Here is a 22673-nt window from a genome sequence, read left to right on the forward strand (position 1 = left end):
TGACAGCAGGGGCAAGCCCTTCTCTGGAAGCCTACAGGTTCTCTCCCTGGGGAGCCTTTCCGTTTGGAAGAGAAAATGCAATTTTCCCCCTAAGTGTGGTATTTTACCACTCAAACGTGAGGGGGCCGCTGGGAGCGGACAGTTTATCCGTTGCGTGTATTTCCTTGTGCGGAGGAACTGTTGTTCGCACCCCATGGCCCGGCCTGTGGACACAGCGCTCACACCTCTGCTGGAGCACTGCTGTTTTCCAGTGATAACAACTCAGGCAGGGAGTGTGGCTTCACCCCTCTGAGGCCGAGGCTGAGGCTTCTGCCCTGGAGTCTGGCGCCTGGCGAGCGGTGGCCAACTGTGGATCCCGAGCTCTGCTGTCATTTTATCCTGGCGAAAATTTACCTCCCATCTTCTACACCAGAGTGAACACTTTCTGTCCGGAACCTTCCCCTTCACGGATGCGTCTACGAGTACATTTCCACAAAAAACCAAAACCATTCCCCAAAGCTGAGTTAATGTCTACTTGCCATAAACAAGCTCTGCCCTCAACAAGGACTCTTTAGCAGCAAAACTCAAGTTTATTAAAACAAATATCACAAGTATAGTAAAATTTACATTTGCTAGGCCAGATAATGCTAGATAGGACAGTTAAGGCTTTCAAAGCGTACCATACAAAACAAAACACCTTCATTAAAGTGGGGGGAAAAAGTTCCCAGCCAAAAAAAAGTTTCGCAGCACAAGACTGACACCTGACTCCCCCCGCGAAGGTGTGGCACAGAGAGGACCCAGAGCAGCACCTGGGGGCCACGCCAGCTCTGTCCCAGCTTGGAGGTATCAAAGGAATTCCAAGTGCAAGTCGAGGAGTTGAACAAGGTCCCCCTCCATTAAATGGGCAATCCAGGCGGATTTTTTGCATAGTCTACAATGATGGAACAATCCCAGGTTACTAAGTGCACATGGTGGTTGTATCGGATTAATCGCTGAGGGGTCTGGATTACCGTGCCCCCCTTCGTCAGACACGGAAGAGAGTGGGGGGCGGCTTCTTCCGCCTGCAGCTCCCTCCACTGTGGCCACAGGGTGACAACGGTCCTGGAAGCATTTTCTGTTCCTGTAGCTCTCACCCCGAGGGCCTGATTTCAAGTTGACTGAGTCGTTCACTCATTCGGAGCGTACACTGAAGATATCCGCCTCTGACTTGTGAACAGTAGGCATCTCCGTGCCAATGGGTGTTGAGCCCCCAGGGAGCAGGAGCCAGTCCAGAGGCCACAAGTATCCGAGGGCATTGTGCAAAAGAGGCACAACCTCCCAGTAAGAGAAGAGGTACACCACCAGAGCTGGTCGACTGTTCTCTTCCTTTTTCAGAAACTTAGCTGGTTCTGTATTCTCTCTGAGTCTGTTTTTATGGCATGGCCGAGATCCAGAGGAAGAACAACATAGTCACACGTCAGGGACATCGAGGTCACATCAAGACCACACGTTTATTTAGCATGATGCTGGACAGTCCAAAAGTTCGCAGGAAAATGCCAGAACCCTGCCTTTGATCCAAGGTTAATTGATAAACTTTCATTTAGAATTTAAAACCCCAAGAATCAGAAGCAAATCTGGCCATCATGCCAGTCTCTTGATTGTGTCAACGAGGAAAGCTCTACCCGTGAAACTCCGGGGGGCCACGTGAGAGCTGGGAGGTTTGGCCTCAAGGCATTCACAGAACATGCTGACTTGTATTTGGGAGGAGACAAAAAAGGGTCTGGCACTTTCTCAGGCCTTCATGGAAACCTACAAATATGTGTACAATACGCAGGACTGAAGGGATTGGAAGGAAGAAACAAGCCGGATTCTCCTCTATGAGTGCAGAATAAATGAGAAGGAAAGCAGAAGTAAAATCAATAGCCCCGTTTCCCCTCCCTCGTTCTGGAGAGAGAGGGGCCAGGGTGAGTGCGTGCCAGTCTCCAGCTGGCGAGCTGAAGGCACCGTCCACCACTGTCATGGGAAGCTGAGGAGCACGTGTTTGGTCCCCCCGGGAATGGAAAGGTGGTTGGTTCTGGTTTCACGGCGTCTCCAGTTATCCCCTCCCCCTGGACAGCACTCACAATCTGACGAGAAAGATGTGGAACGTGCACATCTCCTGAAGCCACGTGGCACTCCCGGCTGTCCGTGGCACAGCACACGGGGGTCCTGCAGCCCCCCAGGAAGCCCCAGCTGGGGCGGTGGCTGAGGTGGGCAGAGCAGACTCTACCTCCCTTGCCGACCCCGCTTCAGCTCAGCAGCCAGGCTCCACACGGGGACACAATTGCACAACAGTATCTTCTCTGGCAACTGGAATTCCAGTTCAGGAAGAATTTCACTGTTTTTGGTTTCCATGTAACTTGCCAGAGTGTCTCTCAGGCTGAAAAACCAAGGAACAAGAGACAGAAGGTTAAGTGGTCTCCCATATAATGCAAGGACACCATCAGGGGTCGTCACTGTCTCCAAGTGCTCGTGGAGACCATCAAAGTAAAGTCAACCAACTACTGAGTTCCTGAGCGGGGACTAGAACCCGGGGTGCAAGGGCTGAAGGACGCACCTGCTGCTTACCACACCACACCATACAAACAGCACAGAACGGAGCTGACCCTGGTAATGGCTGGGTCACGTTCCTGTAAACACTCTGCTAATGTGACCTGCTATATGAACACACAGCCTCACCATTCAAAAAAAGCTTGTATTCCATTTCATGTTTTATATTAACAAAGATGCTCAATTTTCTAGGAAAGGGATCTTTTTTCTCTGCACTAAAAGTCCAGGATAGTAAAGACTTGTTGAATACATTCAAAGAATATCAAGGTATGCAGGTGTATGCCAGTGTAATGGAAGAAAACTGTAAATATGAAGTGTGCTGGTGAGGAGAACTGGGCTTGGATTATCTATTTAGAAAAACAGGAACCAGGGGCGCCTGGGTGGCTCAGTTAAGTGTCTGCCTTCGGCTCAGGTCATGATCCCAGGGTCCTGCAATCGAGCCCCGCATCGGGCTCCCTGCTTGGCGGGGAGCCTGCTTCTCTCCCTCCCTCTGCTGCTCCCCCCACCCCGTTCATGCTCATTCTCTCTCAAATAAATAAATAAATAAATAAAATCTAAAAAAAGAAAGAAAAAAGAAAAACAGGAACGGTAAATCCCTCACATCACACATAAATAATAAACTGGTTAACACAGCAGATGTACATGAAAATATAAAAGCACAGGAAGGGAACATGGCAGAATACTTCACAACCTTTGGATAAGGAAGACCCTTATAGCTATATTTTCCTAGTCCTTATAGAAAAATTCTGTCAGATCTGGCTTTTTGAAATTAAAGACCAAGGTAGAGCATTTGTAACGTAACAAATAAAAGGTTAATCTTAAATCTTTTAAGATTATGAAAAAAGAGAAATAGCCCAAAAGAAACATAACAGATATCAATAGATAATTCAGGGGAAGATACAAAACTGGCAGATACATTAGGAAAATACGTGCAGCAGCTTCATTAGGAAATAGGAAAATACAAGTGAAAATGAGATCTCTGTTTTTGGCCATTTGATTGGTAAACATGTAAAAGACAGATAATATCCAGTGTTGGGTATTCTCACATGCTATACATTGGTGTGGCTTTTTCTTTTTTTTTTTTTTTTTAAGATTTTTATTTATTTATTTGACAGAGAGCACAATAGGCAGAGCGGCAGGCAGAGGCAGAGGGAGAAGCAGACTCCCCGCCGAGCAGGGAGCCTGATGCACGACTTGATCTCAGGACCCTGGGATCATGACCTGAGCCAAAGGCAGACGATTAACTGACCAAGCCACCAGGCGCCCCTGGTTCCTGTTTTTCTAAATAGATAATCCAATCCCAGTTCTCCTTGCCAGCACACTTCATATTTTGGTTTTCTTCCATTATGCTGTCTGGCCTATACTTGCTTACACTGATATTCTTTGAACTACTGAGTATTTACCCCAAAGATACAAACGTAGGGATCCGAAGGGGCACCTGCACCCCCAATGTTTATAGCAGCAATGTCCACAATAGCCAAACTATGGAAAGAGCCTAGATGTCCATCAACAGATGAATGGATAAAGAAAAGGTGGTCTATATATACAATGGAATATTACTCATCCATCAAAAAATGAATTCTTGCCATTTGCAACAACGTGGCTGGAACTAGAGGGTATTATGCTGAGTGAAATAAGTCAATCAGAGCAAGACAATTACATGATTTCACTCATATGTGGAATTTAAGAAACAAAACAGGAGCACAGGGGAAGAGAGGAAAAAATAAAACGAGACAAAATCAGAGAGGGAGACAAACCATAAGAGACCCTTGAAACAAACTGCGGGTTGCTGGAGGGGAGGGAGGTGGGGGGATGGGATAACTGAGTGATGGGCATTGAGGAGGACAAGGGACGTGATGAGCACTGGGTGTTATAGAAGACTGATAAATCACTGAACTCTACCTCTGAAACCAATAATACATTACATGTTAATTGAATTTAAATTTTAAAAAGAAGTTATGGTGTATATATATACACTATGGAATATTAGTCATCAAAAAGAATGAAGTCTTGCCATTTGCAACGATGTGGATGGAACTGGAGGGTATTATGCTGAGTGAAATAAGTCAATCAGAGAAAGAAAAATACCATGTGATGTAACTCATGTGGAATTTCAGAAACAAATCAGATAAACAAAGAAAAAAAGCAAGCAAACAAACAAAAAAAACCAGACTCTTAACTATAGAGAACCAAGCCCTGGTCCCCAGAGGGGAGGTGGAGGGACAAGTGAGACAGGCGATGGGAATGAAGAGCACACGTGTCCTGATGAGCACTGAGTGACGTACAGAATTGCTGAATCACCATATTACACACCTAGAACTAATATAACACTATGTTAATTACACTTCAACAAAAACAGAAAAAAAGTTAAAAATAAAATGCACATCTCTGACGTAAGTACACTTGTTATAATGAGAATATATGACTTCTGTAAGTATTTTAAAAAACCCAACCGAGGCCAAACCCAAAGCCAGTGTGAGGGGGGCCTGGAGGGGGTGAGAGAGCAGGACACGGGATCTTCCACGTCCTAGAAGATCTAGAAGATCTCGGGAGAGACTGCAGGACTCCCCGCGTGCGCCGGGCCCACCTGCAAACGAACCCCTACGTACGTCCACTCAGGTTTGAAGATGTCCTTGGCCTGGGGGCTCTTCAGTTTCAAGATCATCATTTCATGAAGCTCCAGGAGGAAGGAGTCAAGGTCCGTCTGATTCAGGAAAGCGCTGAGGCACTTAGCATTTTCTGAGCTGAGATCTACTTTGTACTGGGCACTGATATCCCTGAAGGGCTCCTAGAACAAACCAGAACAGAGGCAGCAGGAGGCCGGGAGGAGGCGGGGCGGCCCCCAGGCCAGCGGGGGCGGGGCTGCACTCACCTTCCGCAGCCGGAGCTGCTGTTCCGACCTGTGGGCTGACAGGAGTTGCCAGAGGGCAACTGTGTGCTTCAGCTGGCATCTGCTGAAGACCTGAAAGAAACAGGGGCAGGGCTGAGGGGAACCGGCCGGCGTGGGGGCCCTTCTGCTCCCGGGCTACCGATGCCCCTCTCCATGGACACGGACGCCTCCTGCACGCATGCACCAGCCGTGGCCTGGCCTCCGGAGTGTCGTGCCCCCTCTGCCGGCCCCATCTCAGAGCCCATTCCCATCGCGCGAGGCAGGTGGCTGGCGAGCCGCGGGGGGGCATCTGCGACGTGCCCGGTTCAGAGTCTCACACTGCGGGTGCATCCCCGCCTCTAGCACCAGAGTGCGTCCTGTGGACCCCGACTGGCGCTAATCCCGGAGGAAGTGGGGAGGGCAGTGTGCATTAACCTGCAAGAGAGCCCCAACCAAGACCCACCGTTAGAACCAGGGCTGTCTGGTCGCCCATGTGCAGCACGTCTTGGACGTACACGTTCAAGGACATGTTCGGATTGCCGCCGGCCGTGCTCAGAAACCCCAGAGTGACTTCGATGACGGACAGAGCTTCGCACGCATCGCTGAAGGACAGCAGCTGCCCGCAAATGGCGCTGATGGCTGTGTTGGGGAGGGGTTTCTAGGAAATCAGAGATGGGACAGGGGTCCGTGGCTGGGGCTTCCTAGGCATCGCTGCCTGGCAAGAACGCTGGCCCTGTTCGCTGCCAGGGCCACAAGGTGGGACGACCCTTCTAACGATAAGGACAGTTAACACTTGGTGATTCCTGAGGGGCAGCGGTATCCGGACTCCTTACACAAACAGACGTGAGGTTACGGAGTCCTCAAAGCGGCTCTGTGAGGAGATTCATACGGACGCATGCACACACCAGACACCCCCCCACACACACACCATCAACCCAAAGCATGGACACAAGTTCTCTGGACCTTCTGCATCAGCATACCCGGTCATGACATCATTACTAAGAAACGAATGCAGGATTTCAACAAGAACACTTTTGCTGATTTGCGTCCTGCTTGCCCTCCGGAAAGAGCAGTGGGCCCAGGGAACTCGGGAGGCCCCCCTGCGGTGCCCCCAGCCAACGCCCAGAGCGAGGCTGCGCAGTCCGCACGGGAGGAGAGCACCGTGACCAGGTAAAAGCGCCATGCACCCAGTAAGGTGTGTCGTGATCACCTGTGGCAGTTTGTTCCTGATGTCTGTAAAGAGATGTTCATAGTTCCAGTCCCGTCTGTACACCAGAGTGGGTATTCCCTAAATTGAGAAAGAAAACAGTCTCTGGACACGGAATCCACCATGGAGGTTTCCCGAGCGGTAACTCCGCTGCAGTTCCGTGCCGTCCACGCGCTGCCGGGCACAGCATGCCACCTTGCGGCCCTGTGATGTCTCTGTGGAACCAGGGACACAACAAGGGATCCGGCCTCGCCTCGACGGCCACGCAGATGCCTCACGTAGGATGCCGTAGGCTGGCGAGCCACTGGGGACACAGGGACGTGGGGCCCTCCTGTTCGTGTACTCCCCCAACCACGACTGCACACAGCCTCGCACAACACAGTCCCTCTGCTAGACAACAGGGATGGCAGAGCCGGTGAGAGCGGCCCGGGGCGCCATCAGTTCGGAGCCTAATTGCGGGCGGTGAGGGAGCACACACACCCCATGCACAAGGTCTCTGACCGGACCTGGGAGGAACAGAACAGCCTAGGTGAACGAACAGAGACGTGAAAGTGCACAGGGTGTTTGGGGAGGGAGGGTGGTCCAGTGCTCGAGGTCACAGGAGTCCACGCAGGCCGTGAGAAGTGGCCGGAGACAGGCCGGGACGAGCAGCATGGGCTTTACCCCACGTGCACCGGGATGCCCGTCGGGGTCGGGCCGTCACCAGGGAGCGACGAGAGCCAGATCTGGCTTCAGAATGTGGCCTGAGGACGCGGGAGGCAGGGAGTGGTGGGGGCTACTGCGGCAGGTCACACCTGAGATGGAGGCTGGGGGCGGAAGCAGGGGGCTGGGGCAGCTACATGAGGCAGCTGCCAGGGCCATCAGGGGCGGGAGGCAATGCCATTACTATGGCGGAGAAATCCAACAACCGGTCCGTTGGGACCCGCAGAGACCCCGGAGGGATGGAGGATCGGCGGCAGCTCAAGAGAGCCGATGGCCTTGAGGTATGGCCAGGAGTGGAGTCCTGGCCTCTAGGGGGACACGTGGCTGGATGGTCATCCTCGCTCCCACTCACTCTGAAACTGCTGGATAAAAGCCACACTCGGGCCAACTTTCACCAAACACATGTGCCGACCCAATAAATACCACAGGGTCAGCCAAACCTTGAGGGTGAGCCTGGGTTTGCCGTGCAGGAAGCGGCTGGTGACCTGGCGCTGGATCTTCTCCAGGTCGAACTCCTGCAGGGTCTCCCGGTCTTGCTCCACCTGATATTGGCAGTTGGACAGAATCAGCGGCATCAGGTCCCGCTCGGCCTCGTAACTGATGACGTGCAGGTCTGTGATCTCGGAGGCATCGACGGAAAAGCTGAGGGACACAGAGTCGCAGGACTCAGTGTCCCAGCAGGCACACGTGGCCCGGGGCTCTGGGCGACATGGAGCCAGCTCCCAGCTGACGTTCCCAGTCCAAGCAGATGAACATACTGCCGGGCCTGTGGACCCCGAGAGCCGGGCCGAGGGACGGAAGCTGCCGCCTCTGGGCTCACGTCTGCCCTGGCCGGCCCAGCAGCCGCGGGTGAGCCCGCTCAGAATCAGCTTCCCCTGCAGGCATGCACTCACCTGCTGCCTCCGCTGGAGAACTTCTCCACGGTGCAGACTATTTCATTGTGCAGGCTGATCAAGTAGCTGACCAAGGCGGTGGAACAGAGGCCCTGGCCACGGCGACGAGGCAGCATGACCTCGAAATCAGTGTCCATGTCCAGGTCGGCGGCGCAGTAGTCTTCCGGCAGCTTGACTTCACCTTGAGAGGACAGGGTGTTGTAAGCAGAGGCCTCCCCTGGTCTCTGCTGTCTGCTCCCAGTGCGTCAAGGCCAGAGCCAGGGACGCTCTGACGGTTGCGCCTCCCGCCTCTCCCCTGCGCTGACTGACTTCAAACGTCCTCAACTCCTTCCTGAGTCCGTATCAACACACCCAACATGACTGGGGACTTAGTTTTCCCACTAGGCCATTTCACGTGTCCCAGACACCTCTACTCAGAGAGTCACAGGTGAAACGCATGTGGCACGGTGCTCTGTGACTGCAGGGCTGAGTCGGGCTGGCAGCAGGGAGTGTGGCTCCTACCATTGGTCTGAAGTGACCTCCTCAGCTTATTCCATGTCGACAGAAAAATACCAACTCTTCTGTGGAGTAACTGCTTCAACCCGTCTGTCAAACAAAACACCGTTTTAGAACCATGGAAACACCTACCCCGTCAGGTCCAACCAACGACATCTCACGGTCTTTGGAAAGAGCCCAACTTCACGCCTCTGGGCTCAGCCACGTGTTTAAGCACCGACGCCGAGCTCCAGGGGCTGGAGACCCGGCAGCGTGTTTAGACATAGCAAGCCTCTGCGAGGCTTTTGGGATTCACGGCACCACTGCTGGGCACTAAAAGCTGGGGGCGCAGAACACCCAGAGCCCCGCCTGCACTTCCCCCAGCCCTGCTGCAGTGATCCCTTCGAGCCACCAAACACGGGTGGTGCCGACCTCTTACCAGAGCAGACCCGTACCTTCGTGGTGGCTGCTCATGAAAGAGCGGATGGATTGGTATTCAGCTTCTGAAACGTTCTGGAACCGCTTCACGAGATCCCTCTGCAGAGCCAAAATCTCAGGCAAGAATCTCACGAGTCTCAGCTCTGCCTCCTGGAGAGGGAAGCCCGGCCACGTGTTAGTTCACCTAGAACACGTTCTTGGGGAAACAGACCCTGGGGCTGGCTCAGGGCCCGTGTTTGCATTTGATCCGGTCAGTGTGCCATGTTAGGTGATGCCGCATCAGGCTACTCAGCGTTCCGTCGTTCACCAGAGCCTGCCGCCTGTGTGCCTAATGTCCTGCACACCAGGGACAGTCCCAGGCCTCCTGGAGCTGACACATCATGTGTGTTTGCCAAAAACACATGAAAGAAATTGGCCTCATGGGCCCCTGTGAGGGGCTGGGTGTGCAGAGAATCTGCCAAGAGCGGAAAGGCCAGGAATATAGGCAACCAGGCCAGGCATCCCCCCTGTGTGTCATCTGAGGACAGGACCCAAGCATCTCCAGTCAAATGGGATGGGGCGCCTCTGCGGGAGACCTAGGAACCCCTTCCCATGGGACTCCTGCCCTTTCACCGACCGTCAGACATTTCTGAGTCCCCACACTTCTTGCTGGACTGCAAACGCTGGTCCAGGGGGAAGGGCTCGACAGACAACTGTGGAAGACAAGCCTTCACGTGGAACAAGGCTGACACGGGGTGTGTTTATGGTCTAACTGATGGGACCGACTCACCACACTGCTCCCTTCCCCCAAGGCCGGGTCGGGAACACGGGAGATTCTGGACTGTCTGACGAAAACTTTTTTATTCAACAGTCACTGATGGCCAGGTACTCCTGGCACTGGGGGTCGGGGATGAAGGTGAACAGGCACCACCCGGAAGATCTGAATCCTGCTCCTTCCTGCTGAGTGACTGGGGCGATACCGTCCTGGCCCTCACATGCTTCACAGACTCCCGCTAACCCTGACCGGCCTATGGTTTTCCTCTATGACTTTACGCTTCAAACGGCCTCACAGTCTGATGTGTACGAGGATCCCCCTCTCTGGCCCCGAGTCTTCTGCTACCAGCGTTCCATCAGAAAAGCGAAGCACTGACACGGTCGGTTAGATGCCCCCCTGACTAAATAAAGGCGGACCCTCAAGTGGTCACTGCGGGGCAGCCTTACCTTCTGCAGGAACTTCCAGAGGATGGGCACGGTTTCCTGCCCATTCTTCTGCTCTACCACGTGCTGGAGGTACTCCACGGTGACCCTCCTCCTGCAGGTCCACATCTTAGAGCAGTGGACCACACTCTTCTGGGGCAGCTGACGCAGGAAGGCCGTCGGGTCACCGTACACGATTCTGGCCACAGGGTTGGAGCTGATCCGCTCATCTTGGCCGATGAGGGTTGTCACTGTCAGCAGGGCTTTCTCCAGATGCTGGGCGAGAGAACGGTACAGGGCCTGGAGGTGAGACCACTCGTGCAGGTGGGGACACCCAGTGGCTTCAGCAGCGGGCCATTTAGACAGTCTGTCCTACTGGGTCCTGCAGGCAACCAGGCACTCACACTCCTTGTCTTTCGAGACTGCTTACAGTTCATTTGCAGGCTTCGTCTCTGCAGACAGGAGACTCCCAGACCTGTGTTCCATGCCCAGTCTTTTATTTCCCATTGGGCTTATTTACTCTCAATACTGTTCTTATCTGGGCGCCTGGGTGGCTCAGTTGGTTGAGCGACTGCCTTCGGCTCAGGTCATGATCCTGGAGTCCCGGGATCGAGTCCTGCGTCGGGCTCCCTGCTCGGCGGGGAGCCTGCTTCTCCCTCTGACCCTCCCCCCTCTCATGTGCTCTCTCTCTCAAATAAATAAATAAAATCTTTAAAAAAAAAAAATACTGTTCTTATCTGACAGAGGAGGGAAGAATCACGCATTTCTGGTGGGTATCTACATGACAGTTTGTCTACCTGTTGCTCTCACATCCTGCTGTAACAGGTGGGGGACCGAGAGTCACCTGCACTTTCTGGACTCACGGTAACTCCTCAACCTGCCCGCCCGGCCACAGGGGCAGAGGGTGCAGGGACAGCAGGACGGTGGAGTGGTCGGGCGGTCAACCCCTGGGCTGAGGCTCGGCCAGAGCCTCCAACAGCACCCGGGTGCTCGCTGCCCCGAGTGCCTGGGGGACACCCAGGATACCTGCCCACAGGCTCCCAGCCAGGCCGCTGGCCACATACCTCCAGCTCAGGGAGAATGAGGGTCTGCATGGCCTTCTCCCAGCTATTTCTCTGCTCTCTGGTCGACAGTCTTGCATCGAAACCAAAAGACCCTATAAGGAAGCATGCATGGGTTACCCAAGGAACAGAAAGCACAGCAGCTCCATAAACAGGACCTAAGGATGACCAAATCACGCTCCCTTTCAGGGGTGGGCAGGGCGCTTCTTCCTAAATTAACCTGAGTATTTAAAAATGGTCCTGGGGCGCCTGGGTGGCTCAGTTGGTTAAGCGACTGCCTTCGGCTCAGGTCATGATCCTGGAGTCCCGGGATCAAGTCCCGCATCGGGCTCCCTGCTCGGCAGGGAGTCTGCTTCTCCCTCTCCCGCTCCCCCCTCTTGTGTGCGCTCTCTCTCTCCCATTCTCTCTCTCAAATAAATAAATAAAATCTTTTAAAAAAATAAATAAATAAAAAATAAAAATGGTCCTTGCTGTTCCCACCGACCCCATGATCTTTGTGAAGATACAAATAAACAAGAAGAAAATAAAGTCACTCTCAGTGCCAAAGAGAACTGTTTTACGAAGTTACCTTATGGACCTTTCCTTTCTATGGATTTCAGTTTTTAAAATGGGAACATTAGCTCAGTGACCACAATGGTTTGCTGCCTACTTTTCCACGCAGCAAACTGTGGACACGTCAACAGTCAGGCAGCCCCGGATAGCCACGTCCTTAGGAAAAGCAGAAGGACCCCCAGACAGGCCAGGGGTCCAAGGAGGACAAGTCCCAACAGATTATCAGACACCGGTCTCTCGACGGTGATGACTCACACATCGCCTGTCCTGGACGACACACGTCCGTCGCGCAGCAGGCTGGCTTTCGAAACTGCACAGCGCCCCCCCGCACCGTGCATGCACACACAACACCCCTGTGCACATGACCACACAGGACCACAGGTCTCAACCCGGTAGGGGCAACGCAAAGACGAGCTGACCTTCTGTGTTCTCTTCCGCATGCTTCTCCCTGCTTCCCTGTACCTGACTCGGGCGTCGTGAGCAGCGGCCATGCCGTGTGCCACCCGCCCACCCCCCTGCCCACCGCCCGGCCCCATGTGCTCACTCCAGCAGGAAGGGTGGTGCTGCCCTCGGAGGAGGCTGCACAGCATGAGGTGCACCACGGTGGTGGTCTCGTCGGCGCTCTTTCCCAGCGTCTTCATCAGCTGCTGCAGGTCACTGTGGATGTGCTCCTGCAGAAAGCCTCTGGGATCCTGCACCAGAGGCTTGATGATGTGCCTGAGAGCCTGCGAGGGCCAGAGACACAAGATCTCGTCTGCCGGGAGCCAGCGCGCCCGCACAGGCCCCAGGAAGGAAAGCCAGCACCGAGTCAGAGGCTGCTTCTCAGAGGATGCTGGTGGGGCGGCGGGAGCACCGCTCAAGCAGAGGAGGCGAGAGCACCAGGAGCGACCGAGGTCTGGGAACGACCGCCTTTGACATCGTCAGCACGAAACAGTCTCACGGCCCTGTTCTTAACTCATCAAAACCACAGAGTGTACAACCGCCTCTCATGTAATGTCTTCCTTCATCAAGATGCATGTTTGTAAGCTTACGTGGGAACAGCCTCATCTCTAACCCATTAAAGCTACACTGTGTACAAACCTAAAAATAAAAGAACGTCAAAGCCTCCACATTTGCTATCACGGTTAATCCACTTAGAGGAGACACAGTGTGCTTTCTTTCCCGGAGCTAGCCTCTCCGCTCCTAGGTGTGCACTGAGACATGGAGTGCTCATTTAAGATGGATTTTAGGAGTGTCTGCGTGGCTCAGTCGGTTGAGCGTCTGCCTCTTGGTTTTGGCTCAGGTCACGATCTCAGGGTCGTGGGATCAAGCCCCATCCATGTCAGGCTCTGTGCTCAGTGTGGTGTCTGCTTGCCATTCTCCCTCTCCCTCTGCCCTTCTCCTCTGTTCCTTCTCTAAATAAATAAAAATCTTAAAAAGAAAACGGATTTTATGTAACCTGACGGGTAGTTCCCCGACACCACCATATGCCACAGCGGGAAATGAGGATGTGTGCATGTTCTATTGCTCTGTGGATTAGGCAACAGTGACAGGGGAGGTCTCCTAATCCACGGGAGGTGGTCAGCACTCTGCAGACAAAAGGACTCACTGTGAAAACCTACAGTGGGTTGTTAGAAACAAACGAGCAAACACATGGCCTGGCAGGAATAGGCCGTGCTCTACCTGAGGACTCTGGGCGGCTCCCAGGAGCAGGGCCAGGTGAGTGAGCAACCGGATGAGCAGGAAGACCACTGGGGACAGCTTTCGGTCAGAGACCACCACCGCTTTGCCTCTGGACAGTGGGGCTCCCAGCACATGGCCAGTCTGCGTTCTGTCTCTGTAGTTACTGGAGAGAACGAGAGAAGACGGTGGAGCCTGGAGACAGCCATCCCTCCTCAGCCCTTGGGGCACAGCTCAGGTTCCTGGGGCTTGAGACGAGGTTTGCCATTCTGAAGAAAACGGTGTTCCAGGACTTCTTCTCGTAAGCCCAGACCTCTCGCCTCAGGGTCTTCTGCCCAGCCTCCCCTTCCTGGCTGAACACAGCCCACTCCATTCTGTGTGAAGCGGCTGCACCGACTGCCTATTTGTGCGATCCCCGGGCCGCGTGTCAGGACAAGGTCTGCACCTGCGTCTCCCACTGAAATCATCACGGGGAGGGGAGGAAGGCCTGAGTTTGGGACGGGTGACATCGACATCGGGATGTGTGCACATCGATCTCATTTTCCCAAACTGAAAACTGGGATTGAAGGTCTGGCGAAGAATTTCATATCACATCCAGATGGGAGGTGCAGTATGATAGATACATTCTGTTGCAAAAATACTGGAGGTTCTAGAACATTCTGATGGTTTGTGGAGATAACAGACTAGGGTATTTTAAACTATAACAGCACCAGAAGAGCCTAAATGTGTGATGGCCACAGGGAGGCCCCACCTGCCTGCCATCTGGGGGAGCACGGGGAACCACACTCATCTCGAGGGAAGGCTGGGATAGGGACACAAGCTATGCATGTGGATTCTGGAGTGTCCGGTAAGAAGGACCGCGTCTCCTTCACTTCCTGCAAACAGTGGAGGAAGTTAAGAGTTTACAAGTGAGACAGCGTGAGCTCAGACAGACAAAAGCCTAGTTTGTGGCTCTGCGGACTTCAATGTCCCTCTGAGTTAAGTCAATTGTGTGTGTCAAGCATATTTCTACAGGGGCACGCCCCAGGCCCACATGGAAGACATCTGGGTAAGACGTATTAACGTGTGGTCTGCTCTGCATTTAAGAGCCCAGTCAGCCAACGACAGATCAGACACCTCCCTGTGACATGGCCACAGGGACCTCGGCACTGAGACCCAACGTGACACAGGCCCAAGTGCGTAACAGTAATTAATACTGCACTTAGCAACAACGTATCCACCGGAATAAAGACAGCCCAAAAAACCCATGGTTTGATCACTTAGAAAAGAAATACGTTCTTACGTACTTGATAACCTGAAATCCAGTCTCCGGTCTGTGATTAATCCCTCCAATTAGGGCACCGCAGTCAACACAATGGCTCTGTTCCATTGGGCTGCCGCACTAGGACAAAGACAAACGTGCCTGAGCTCGTTTTGGAGGAGTGGCGCTTCATGCACACACACCACCCTGGAAGGCCAATCCACACGTGGCACGTGGATTGCTTGTTCTACTTCGAGCATGTGCCAGCGACTGCAGGAGCCCCAGGACACAGGGCAGATGCTCTGTGCAAATACGGTGCACGGGAGTGAATGTGGACTTTTTAAGCAGGAGAGACAACTGGAGTTTTACTCCCAAATAGACACTTTGTAGACAAATACGAAATCAGCCTTCCTTTCTCACGTTCTCTGCTCTTCCCCGCCCCCCTGACCACCACACCACAGCTTCAGTATTTAGCGCCCGGAAACTACCGCAGCCTCCAAATTTAATTCCTGAACTCAGTTTGGACTTTTTTATTAAAAAAAAAAAAAAAAGGTAACCATAGGATTTGCTCCTTCCAAAGCCTCATTTTTCCAAATCTGGTTGTGGGCTGCTGTATACCGAGAATCACAGCCTGTAACAGGCCAAACCAGCCTCAAGCCCCAGATCTCAGACCATCAGAGTGGAGAGAAGTCTCGGGAAGAATGTGCTTCGCTCTCCCCACTTCGTGGACGAGGAAGTGGGCGAAGCTCATACACATGCAGTGTATATATATTGCCTTTCCTCCTCTAGGTCTCTCATTTACTTCGTACAATCCAACAGCCTGCCACTGGGCAAACAGAGGAGACACGTCGGAGGGCCCCGCCAGATGCTGCAGGAGGCGGAGGTGAGGCGCACACAGCTCTCTCCGCCGGGGTTTACCATCCAGAGTCTCTTTTTCCTGTCCTGTGGTGTCTAGAGCACATCTCCTCTGATCCAGCCTATGGGCCAGTCAACCTCTTGCATGTGTCACTGACCCCACGCGGCAGTGGCTGGGAAGGATGGCTAGCAGTAGTTTTGTTTCCGAGAGGGACTTTTGCAATGTCTGGACACATTTTTGGTTGTCACCCTGGCGACCTGTGGAGCTGCTGGCCTCTGGGAGTTGAGACCAGGAATGCTGCTCAGCGCCCTACCACAGCCCACGGTGCTCAGGACAGCCCCACAATACAGAGGAAGGTCTGCAGGCCCTCTGCACTGTTTAGATGTTTGGTTGGAGCACCGTAAACAGCCCTGAAAAGAGTCTATGTTCTCCAGAAGGTCATGACCCTCACTAACCTCTTCCCCCGTGCCCCCCTGCTCAGATCTAGAGGGACAAACTTTTGAGCCCTGCAAACACCACCCGAAATACCAAGACTCACCTCTCCCACAGAGCACGGGTGACCTTTGGGACATACTGTTAAAAGAACAACAGGAGACATGTTGGCTGGTGAGGTTTTACCTAATGACCCGAGGTTAAGAAAGAAAGCCAACGCTCTCCTCTCCGGCCTAACCAAACAAAACACAGAGTACTGGTCCTGAGCACGTTAGTGAAAACTATGCGTGAGCTTCATCCAACAGAGCAGGGAGAAACCCCGTTACAGTCTCCTGCAGGGGCTGCTCTGGGAGGCAGTGTCGGCCTATTTTATACTCTCTCTTTCTCTTTGATTTTTTGTTTTTAAAGAGCATGGGTTTTTAAAAAGATTTCATTATTTATTATATCAAGAAAGAGAAAAAGAGAGAGAGAGAGAGCGTGCAAGTGGGGGGAGGGAGGGGCAGAGGCTGAGGGAGAATCTCAAGCAGACTCTGTGCTGAGTGGGGAGCCCAACGCGGGACTGGATCCCAGGATCCTGAGATCATGACCTGAGCCAAAACCAAGAGTCAGACGCTTCATCAACTGAGCCACCCAGGCGCCCCAAGAGCGTGTTTTAGAACAACTTTTACAATTAGTTTAAAAGGATTATTTGCTCAGGGGCACCTGACTGGCTCAGTTGGAGGAGCATGCGACTCTTGATCTTGGAATTGGGGGTTCCAGCCCCACGTTATGTGTAGAGATTACTAAAAAAAATAAATAAACTTAAAAAAAAAAAAAAGAGGGAACCTGGCTTTGTTTAAAAAAATAAATAAAAATTAAAAAAAAGAAAAAGATTATTTTCTCAGGCAACAGCAAAGTTTACGTAAAGTATGGGTTACATTACTTGGGCTCCTAGTTCTGTATTTCAAAAAGAATTATCTTTGGGTCAAAAACTTGGTTGAGCTGGCCCCTGCCTGAGCCACTGGTGAGGCTCACATCAGGCAAAAGAAGTGTATGCCATGCGGATCCTCCCCTGGGACGGGACTCAGGAAGGGCCTGACACACGTCCTCTGCGATCAGCAGGGCGCCCTGTTCTGCAAAAGCCCCTACGGTGGCACAAGGCAGGCGTCTGGGACCTTCAGGCACAAACCACGGGGACCCCAGTTCAAAGCACAGAGGACGGTGACCCCGTCTCAGAATCTGACACTTACTGTACCAGCGGACTCCTTCCAGACCCTTCCAGTTCCGAGCTTGAACCAGCAAGTCTTCGGGCATCGTTGGAAGATAAGCACTCTGAAAAGCCAAGAAAGCAGAGAAGGCTTCAGCAAGGTGAGAGACTGGGCTGGCTGCCACTGCCCTGGGGCGACAAGGTGGACTCTGGACTCTCCCTCTTCTCCACCTGCAAGTTCTCCACCGGGAAAACAGAACGAGGGCTCTCGCTGTCACTGTGGACTCGGGTGTCAGGTGGGACAGAGGCAGAGGAGCTATGAGACAGGCAGTTTCAACAGGTGCCCAGGGACAGGCCACCAGAGAAACCACGCCCTGGTCTTACCACCATGTCGGCCGGGGAGAAGGCCAGATTCTGCAGGGGTTCCAAGACTTCGCTGTGTCCACACAGGAGGACAATCGCAGCGTGAATAGCCAGTTCTGCCACTGTGCCCTCGAGGCTGCTGTCCCCGGCACCCATCCTCAGCAGGGGCAGCGTGTTGGTCACAAGGGATGTTGCAAAATGTCTCATGTCTGGAGAAGACAGGACCTTGCTTTCCTCGATTAACTTGTTCAGAGCCTCACATTGCTGATGGGAAAAAATGTTTTAATATTGAAAAATATATCAAAGAAGAATATGATGTGAAGCCAAACGTTTGCTCTTATGCCAGGCATATACGTTGACACGAACGCTTATCAAATATGGTTCGAGGGCCAGTTATCCAGACATGAGCATTTCCACCTGCAAGTACAGCACCCATACACCGAGCACTAAGGCCAACAGTTTCTCAAGTTCTTGCCTTTGTTCTTCATCATAATTCTGAGAGTTCCGGGTGACACAGCAAGTCGCTCTTCCACATAAGAAAGTTGAGGGGCACCTGGGGGGCTCAGCTGGCTGAGCGTCAGACTCTCGATTTTGGCTCAGGTCATGATCTCAGTGTCATGAGATGGAGTCCTGCATCAGGCTCCCCACTCAGCGCAGAGTCTGCTTCAGATTCTCCCTCTCCCTCTGCCCCTCCCCCGCCCTCTAAAATAAATAAATCTTAAAAAAAAAGTAAGTTGAGAACCCCCATCCTAGATAAAAAAAAATTGTGGGCATAATTTGTTTATGGCTTTTACTTCTATTCAGAAAAGCCCCTCCAGATCCAGAGATGATGAGCACCACCCTGCACCACCCTGAATGCAGACACTCACCTCTGGCTTAGGATGGAGGTTTGTGTCTCGCAATCGGTACAAAGTGGCAACCTCTCTGAACAGCGCTAACAGTAAGTGGGCCGCCTGCCGAGGGCCGGGGTTCCTACAGACCTGAAGCAAACAGCGCAGACCCCAGTGAGGCTTGCAGCCATTCCACACGTCCGCCTGAGGGCCAAGAGTCCTGCTGGTTCAGCTCTTCAACCAGGGGGAGGCCGGCGAGCCTTTCCCGAGATCTGGATGCCCACCACCCTGCACCTCTGAGACCATGAGGCTCATAAACATTCTGCTGTGAAGTGCAATGCACAGTTACCACATCACTTAGGACACAAGTAACAGAAATCACAGTCTATTTTTCTGACCACTTTGCCATTCCTTGAAACTTCTTCTGAGCAGAAAAGGCTGTTTATTTACTTCCTCGCTTCCTGGCACAGTGCCATGGTAAACAGGGACTCAAAGAGGAAGCAAGACCAGAACTGCTTAAAAATTAGATGCTCAAGGGCACCTGGGTGGCTCAGTTGGTTAGGCAACTGCCTTCGGCTCAGGTCATGATCCTGGAGTCCCGGGATCGAGTCCCGCATCGGGCTCCTTGCTCGGCGAGGAGTCTGCTTCTCCCTCTGACCCTCCCCACCTCATGCTTTCTCTCTCTCTCAAATAAATAAATAAAATCTTTAAAAAAAATAAAAAATAAAAAAAAAATTAGATGCTCAAGCCATCAAAAGGAATGAGATCCTGCCATTTGCGACGACGTGGATGGAACTGGAGGGTATTATGTTGAGCGAAATAAGTCAAACAGAGAAAGACATGTATCATATGATCTCACTGATATGAGGAATTCTTAATCGCAGGAATCAAACTGAGGGTTGCTGGAGTGGGGGGTGGGGTGGGAGGGAGGGGGTGACTGGGTGATAGACACTGGGGAGGGTATGTGCTCTGGTAAGCGCTGTGAATTATGCAAGACTGTTGAATCTCAGATCTGTACCTCTGAAACAAATAATGCAATATATGTTAAGAAAAAAAAAAAAGAAGAAGAAGGTAGCAGGAGGGGAAGAATGAAGGGGGGGAAATCGGAGGGGTAGACGAACCATGAGAGACGATGGACTCTAAAAAACAAACTGAGGGTTCTAGACGGGAGGGGGGTGGGAGGATGGGTTAGCCTGGTGGTGGGTATTGAGGAGGGCACGTTCTGCATGGAGCACTGGGTGTTATGCACAAACAATGAATCATGGAACACTACATCTAAAACTAATGATGTAATGTATGGCGATTAACATAAGAATAAAAAATTAAAAAAAAAATTAGATGCTAAAAACCCTGCCCCTTTATGAAAATGAACACCCCCATCAGCATGGTCAGGAATCCAGGGAAGGAATTTCCCCAGTGCTGCTCGCGTGTCTGCCATCAGGGTGACATCGGAGGAAGTGAGGCTCCAGCAGGGTCTCGAAGGAAGTAACACATGTGAGCACTTAGGAGGGAGCTGCTGAAGGCCCTGGCCTGGCAGGCTAGCAGGTCGAGCAAATCTGTCCCCTAACTCCGTTGCTAATGGCCTCTTGTTTCATTCAGCCAGGCACACCCGAGGCTGTGGACACATGATGCCCAACATGGCATGTCGCCCTGGGGTGCCTCTTCCACTGGGTCATTTGACACTAACGAGGCAGATGCAGGCTCTGAGGGGCGCCATTTGGTGCAGAGGGAGGCCTGGGGCCTGTCTTACCTTTGGACCAGCCACAGTAGCCAGGGACTTGCACTCAAGGACAGCTTTGCCCACTGCATCACGAAGAGCCTTATATTCATCACCATGCACCAGGTATGGGTCCATCTGGCTTGGATGATCCTCCTGCAAAGCCCAGGAACACAGGGGTTAATCACAGGGGAGGGGGCAAGGGCAGGGTTAGCAAAGAACCATCTGGAAAGGTAAAGGACCCGGGTAACTGTTAGAGGTCCAGCCCTGGGCATGACAGTCCCCTGCTGTGTTGGGAGGTGCCTCCCCCTCGTCCAGTGAAGGGGTGAGTGGGTGAGAAACGGGGGGAGGAGGCAGCGCTGACCCTATCCCCACCGAGAGCAGAGACCAAAGGCAGTGACTGCAGTATGTTGACAATACGGTCCCATCAGGAGTAAAAAGGAAAACCAGGATTTTTAGTGCAATTGTTATAACCCCAAGAAAGGGCTACAGAGTGACCCCCAAGCCTAAATTGCTACAATTCTATTATCCTCATTCTCATGCTTCCTACCTCTGCCTGCTGAGGAGAGAAAGGACTTCTGCAATCTGAATTACTTTTTTTTTTTTAAAGATTTTATTTATTTGTCAGAGAGAGAGAGAGCATAAGCAGGGGGAGCGGTGGGGGCAGAGGGAGAAGCAGACTCCCCGCGGAGCAGGGAGCCTGATACGGGGCTGGATTCCAGGACCTGAGATCATGACCTGAGCCGAAGGCAGACGCTTAACTGACCAAGCCGCCTAGGCGTCCCAAACTGAGTTACTTTTAATTTGGTAAAAGCAAAAGGCACAGAATCGTTCTTTGGCTTTCCCCACATCAAACTGGATCAGAAGCGGTGCCTTAAGGAGGCTTTTCTGCAGACAGCCAACAAAGCAGAAGCACATGCACATACCTGTCCCCCACGGCCAGCCGGCCGCCTCCAGCGCATCACAAGCTGGCTCAGGTTAACCAAAGCAGAGACACAAGGACCAGAGCAGCCACGGGGCGGGGGGGGGGGGGGGGGGGGGGAAGGTCAGGTGTCCTCACCTGCTGTACCACAGCCTCCTGGGGGAGCACCCACTGCGCCGGCTGGCCCTGTCTGCAGAGACGCTGCACAAACTCCATCCCTCGCTGGCTGGCGAGCTTCCTCACCAGGTACACTCGGTACCAGTCGTTCCTCCCTTGCCTGCAGAAGCGCTCCACCTGCTTCAGGTAGCCCTGCTTCTCCCTGACCAGTTCTGCAGAGCCTGAGAGAGCGGGGAGGGATGGTGGCCGAGAAGACCTGCTGCCCGCCCGTCTAGGACACAGAGCCAGGCCAGAGGCAGGCGCCCCAGTGGCCACGAGCTCACAGTGAACAAACCAATCAAGGAGAAAGGGGACATGGTATAGACTGGGGTCGCTCTGAGAACTCTCCAAATGTCTAAATCACGGGGTCCCTAAGCCTGGGGTAAAGAAAGGTGCAGAAGGAGACTTGCCTGAGCCCTCCTGAAGCTCGCCGAGGAAGTCAGAAGCCCTGTTGAGACACAGGCGGATCCTGGCCATCTCCTGCAGGTACTCCACCGACGCCTCGCTGGCCGGCTCCGAGCTGCGCCGCCCCAGGTAGGTCCTCAGGAAGACCCCTTCCTCCCTCAGGTACGTCAGCTCCTCGCTGGTAGACAGAGCACTAGTCTTCTTGTACAGTGAATCCTAGGGAACAAAGAACCAGAAAAAAAAGCATGTACATCCCCAACCTTCCCAAATCTCTACCCTGTGACGGTGGAGAACAAGATAGAAATACCATAAGCTTGAGGGTAACTGTACTGAATCATGGCAAAAGAACATCCCTTTTTGGGTGGGGGCAAGAAGGAGGGGAAGAGAAAACGTATGAGCAAAAAACATGTCGTATGATCTAATTTTCTCACACACCTGGTAAAATTTTGGGAAGTAACAAAACAGGGAGAATAAAAACGAAAAGCAGTCCTAGGCTTGCCAGCTGGAGATGAGCACAGTTAAGTCGGGGGGCGAGTTTCTGTTCTCTGGCCCAGGCCGCGTGTGGCAGGACACAGCCACGGGGGGCAGAAGCAAGTCTGCAGAACCCCTTTGTGTGCATGCATGCAGCAGTGCACCTGTTCATTTCACCGATGAAAATTACCTTCTGTGGATCTTCAGAGGCGTTTTTCCACTGAATCAACCACACGGTGCAGTGAGTTTGGGGGAGTCGTGCAGGGCAGTTACGGCGCACTCACCTCCAGGCAGCTGCTGAAGAGGATGTACAGCTCGGTTTTGTCTTCAGTTACCAGGGCCTTCTCCTCCAACAGGGACAAGTAAGCCTGGATATAATCTTTTACTTCCTGGAAGCTATGAAAAGAGAAATAGGGTACCTGGTGATCTCTGTACCAGAAAAAAAGAGAGAGAAAGAAAGTATCTGTCTACCTACCTACCTATCCATCTCCCTCTATCTCCCCATATAAATATATAC

General features: G+C 52.7%; 1 protein-coding gene across 5 annotated transcripts in view; it reads right to left on the bottom strand.

The window, feature by feature from the left end:
* Positions 1 to 549: 549 nt before the first annotated feature.
* Positions 550 to 22673, bottom strand: part of RNF213 (ring finger protein 213) — a 103129-nt gene continuing 81005 nt past the window's right edge. For 4 of the 5 annotated variants that reach the window (XM_035025834.1, XM_035025832.1, XM_035025833.1 and 1 more), the window contains 22 exons: positions 22441 to 22552; positions 21691 to 21901; positions 21263 to 21462; positions 20236 to 20358; positions 18525 to 18635; positions 17677 to 17919; positions 17336 to 17417; positions 16213 to 16247; positions 14865 to 14959; positions 13582 to 13744; positions 12464 to 12644; positions 11371 to 11462; positions 10331 to 10582; positions 9148 to 9280; positions 8720 to 8803; positions 8219 to 8399; positions 7766 to 7967; positions 6627 to 6704; positions 5880 to 6074; positions 5420 to 5509; positions 5157 to 5335; positions 550 to 2377 (listed from right to left, as the gene is read on the bottom strand). In XM_035025834.1, coding sequence (XP_034881725.1) covers positions 2224 to 2377; positions 5157 to 5335; positions 5420 to 5509; positions 5880 to 6074; positions 6627 to 6704; positions 7766 to 7967; positions 8219 to 8399; positions 8720 to 8803; positions 9148 to 9280; positions 10331 to 10582; positions 11371 to 11462; positions 12464 to 12644; positions 13582 to 13744; positions 14865 to 14959; positions 16213 to 16247; positions 17336 to 17417; positions 17677 to 17919; positions 18525 to 18635; positions 20236 to 20358; positions 21263 to 21462; positions 21691 to 21901; positions 22441 to 22552 — 3196 coding nt within the window. In that variant the 3' untranslated portion in view covers positions 550 to 2223. Of the gene's footprint in view, positions 2378 to 5156; positions 5336 to 5419; positions 5510 to 5879; positions 6075 to 6626; positions 6705 to 7765; positions 7968 to 8218; positions 8400 to 8719; positions 8804 to 9147; positions 9281 to 10330; positions 10583 to 11370; positions 11463 to 12463; positions 12645 to 13581; positions 13745 to 14864; positions 14960 to 16212; positions 16248 to 17335; positions 17418 to 17676; positions 17920 to 18524; positions 18636 to 20235; positions 20359 to 21262; positions 21463 to 21690; positions 21902 to 22440; positions 22553 to 22673 lie in introns of those variants that run through there. The other variant, XR_004683020.1, reaches the window with a different exon arrangement.

The sequence above is a fragment of the Mirounga leonina genome, unplaced genomic scaffold (genome assembly GCF_011800145.1).
Source record: "Mirounga leonina isolate KUSES-001 unplaced genomic scaffold, KU_Mleo_1.0 Mir_197, whole genome shotgun sequence".
NCBI classification, from domain to species: Eukaryota; Metazoa; Chordata; class Mammalia; order Carnivora; family Phocidae; genus Mirounga; species Mirounga leonina.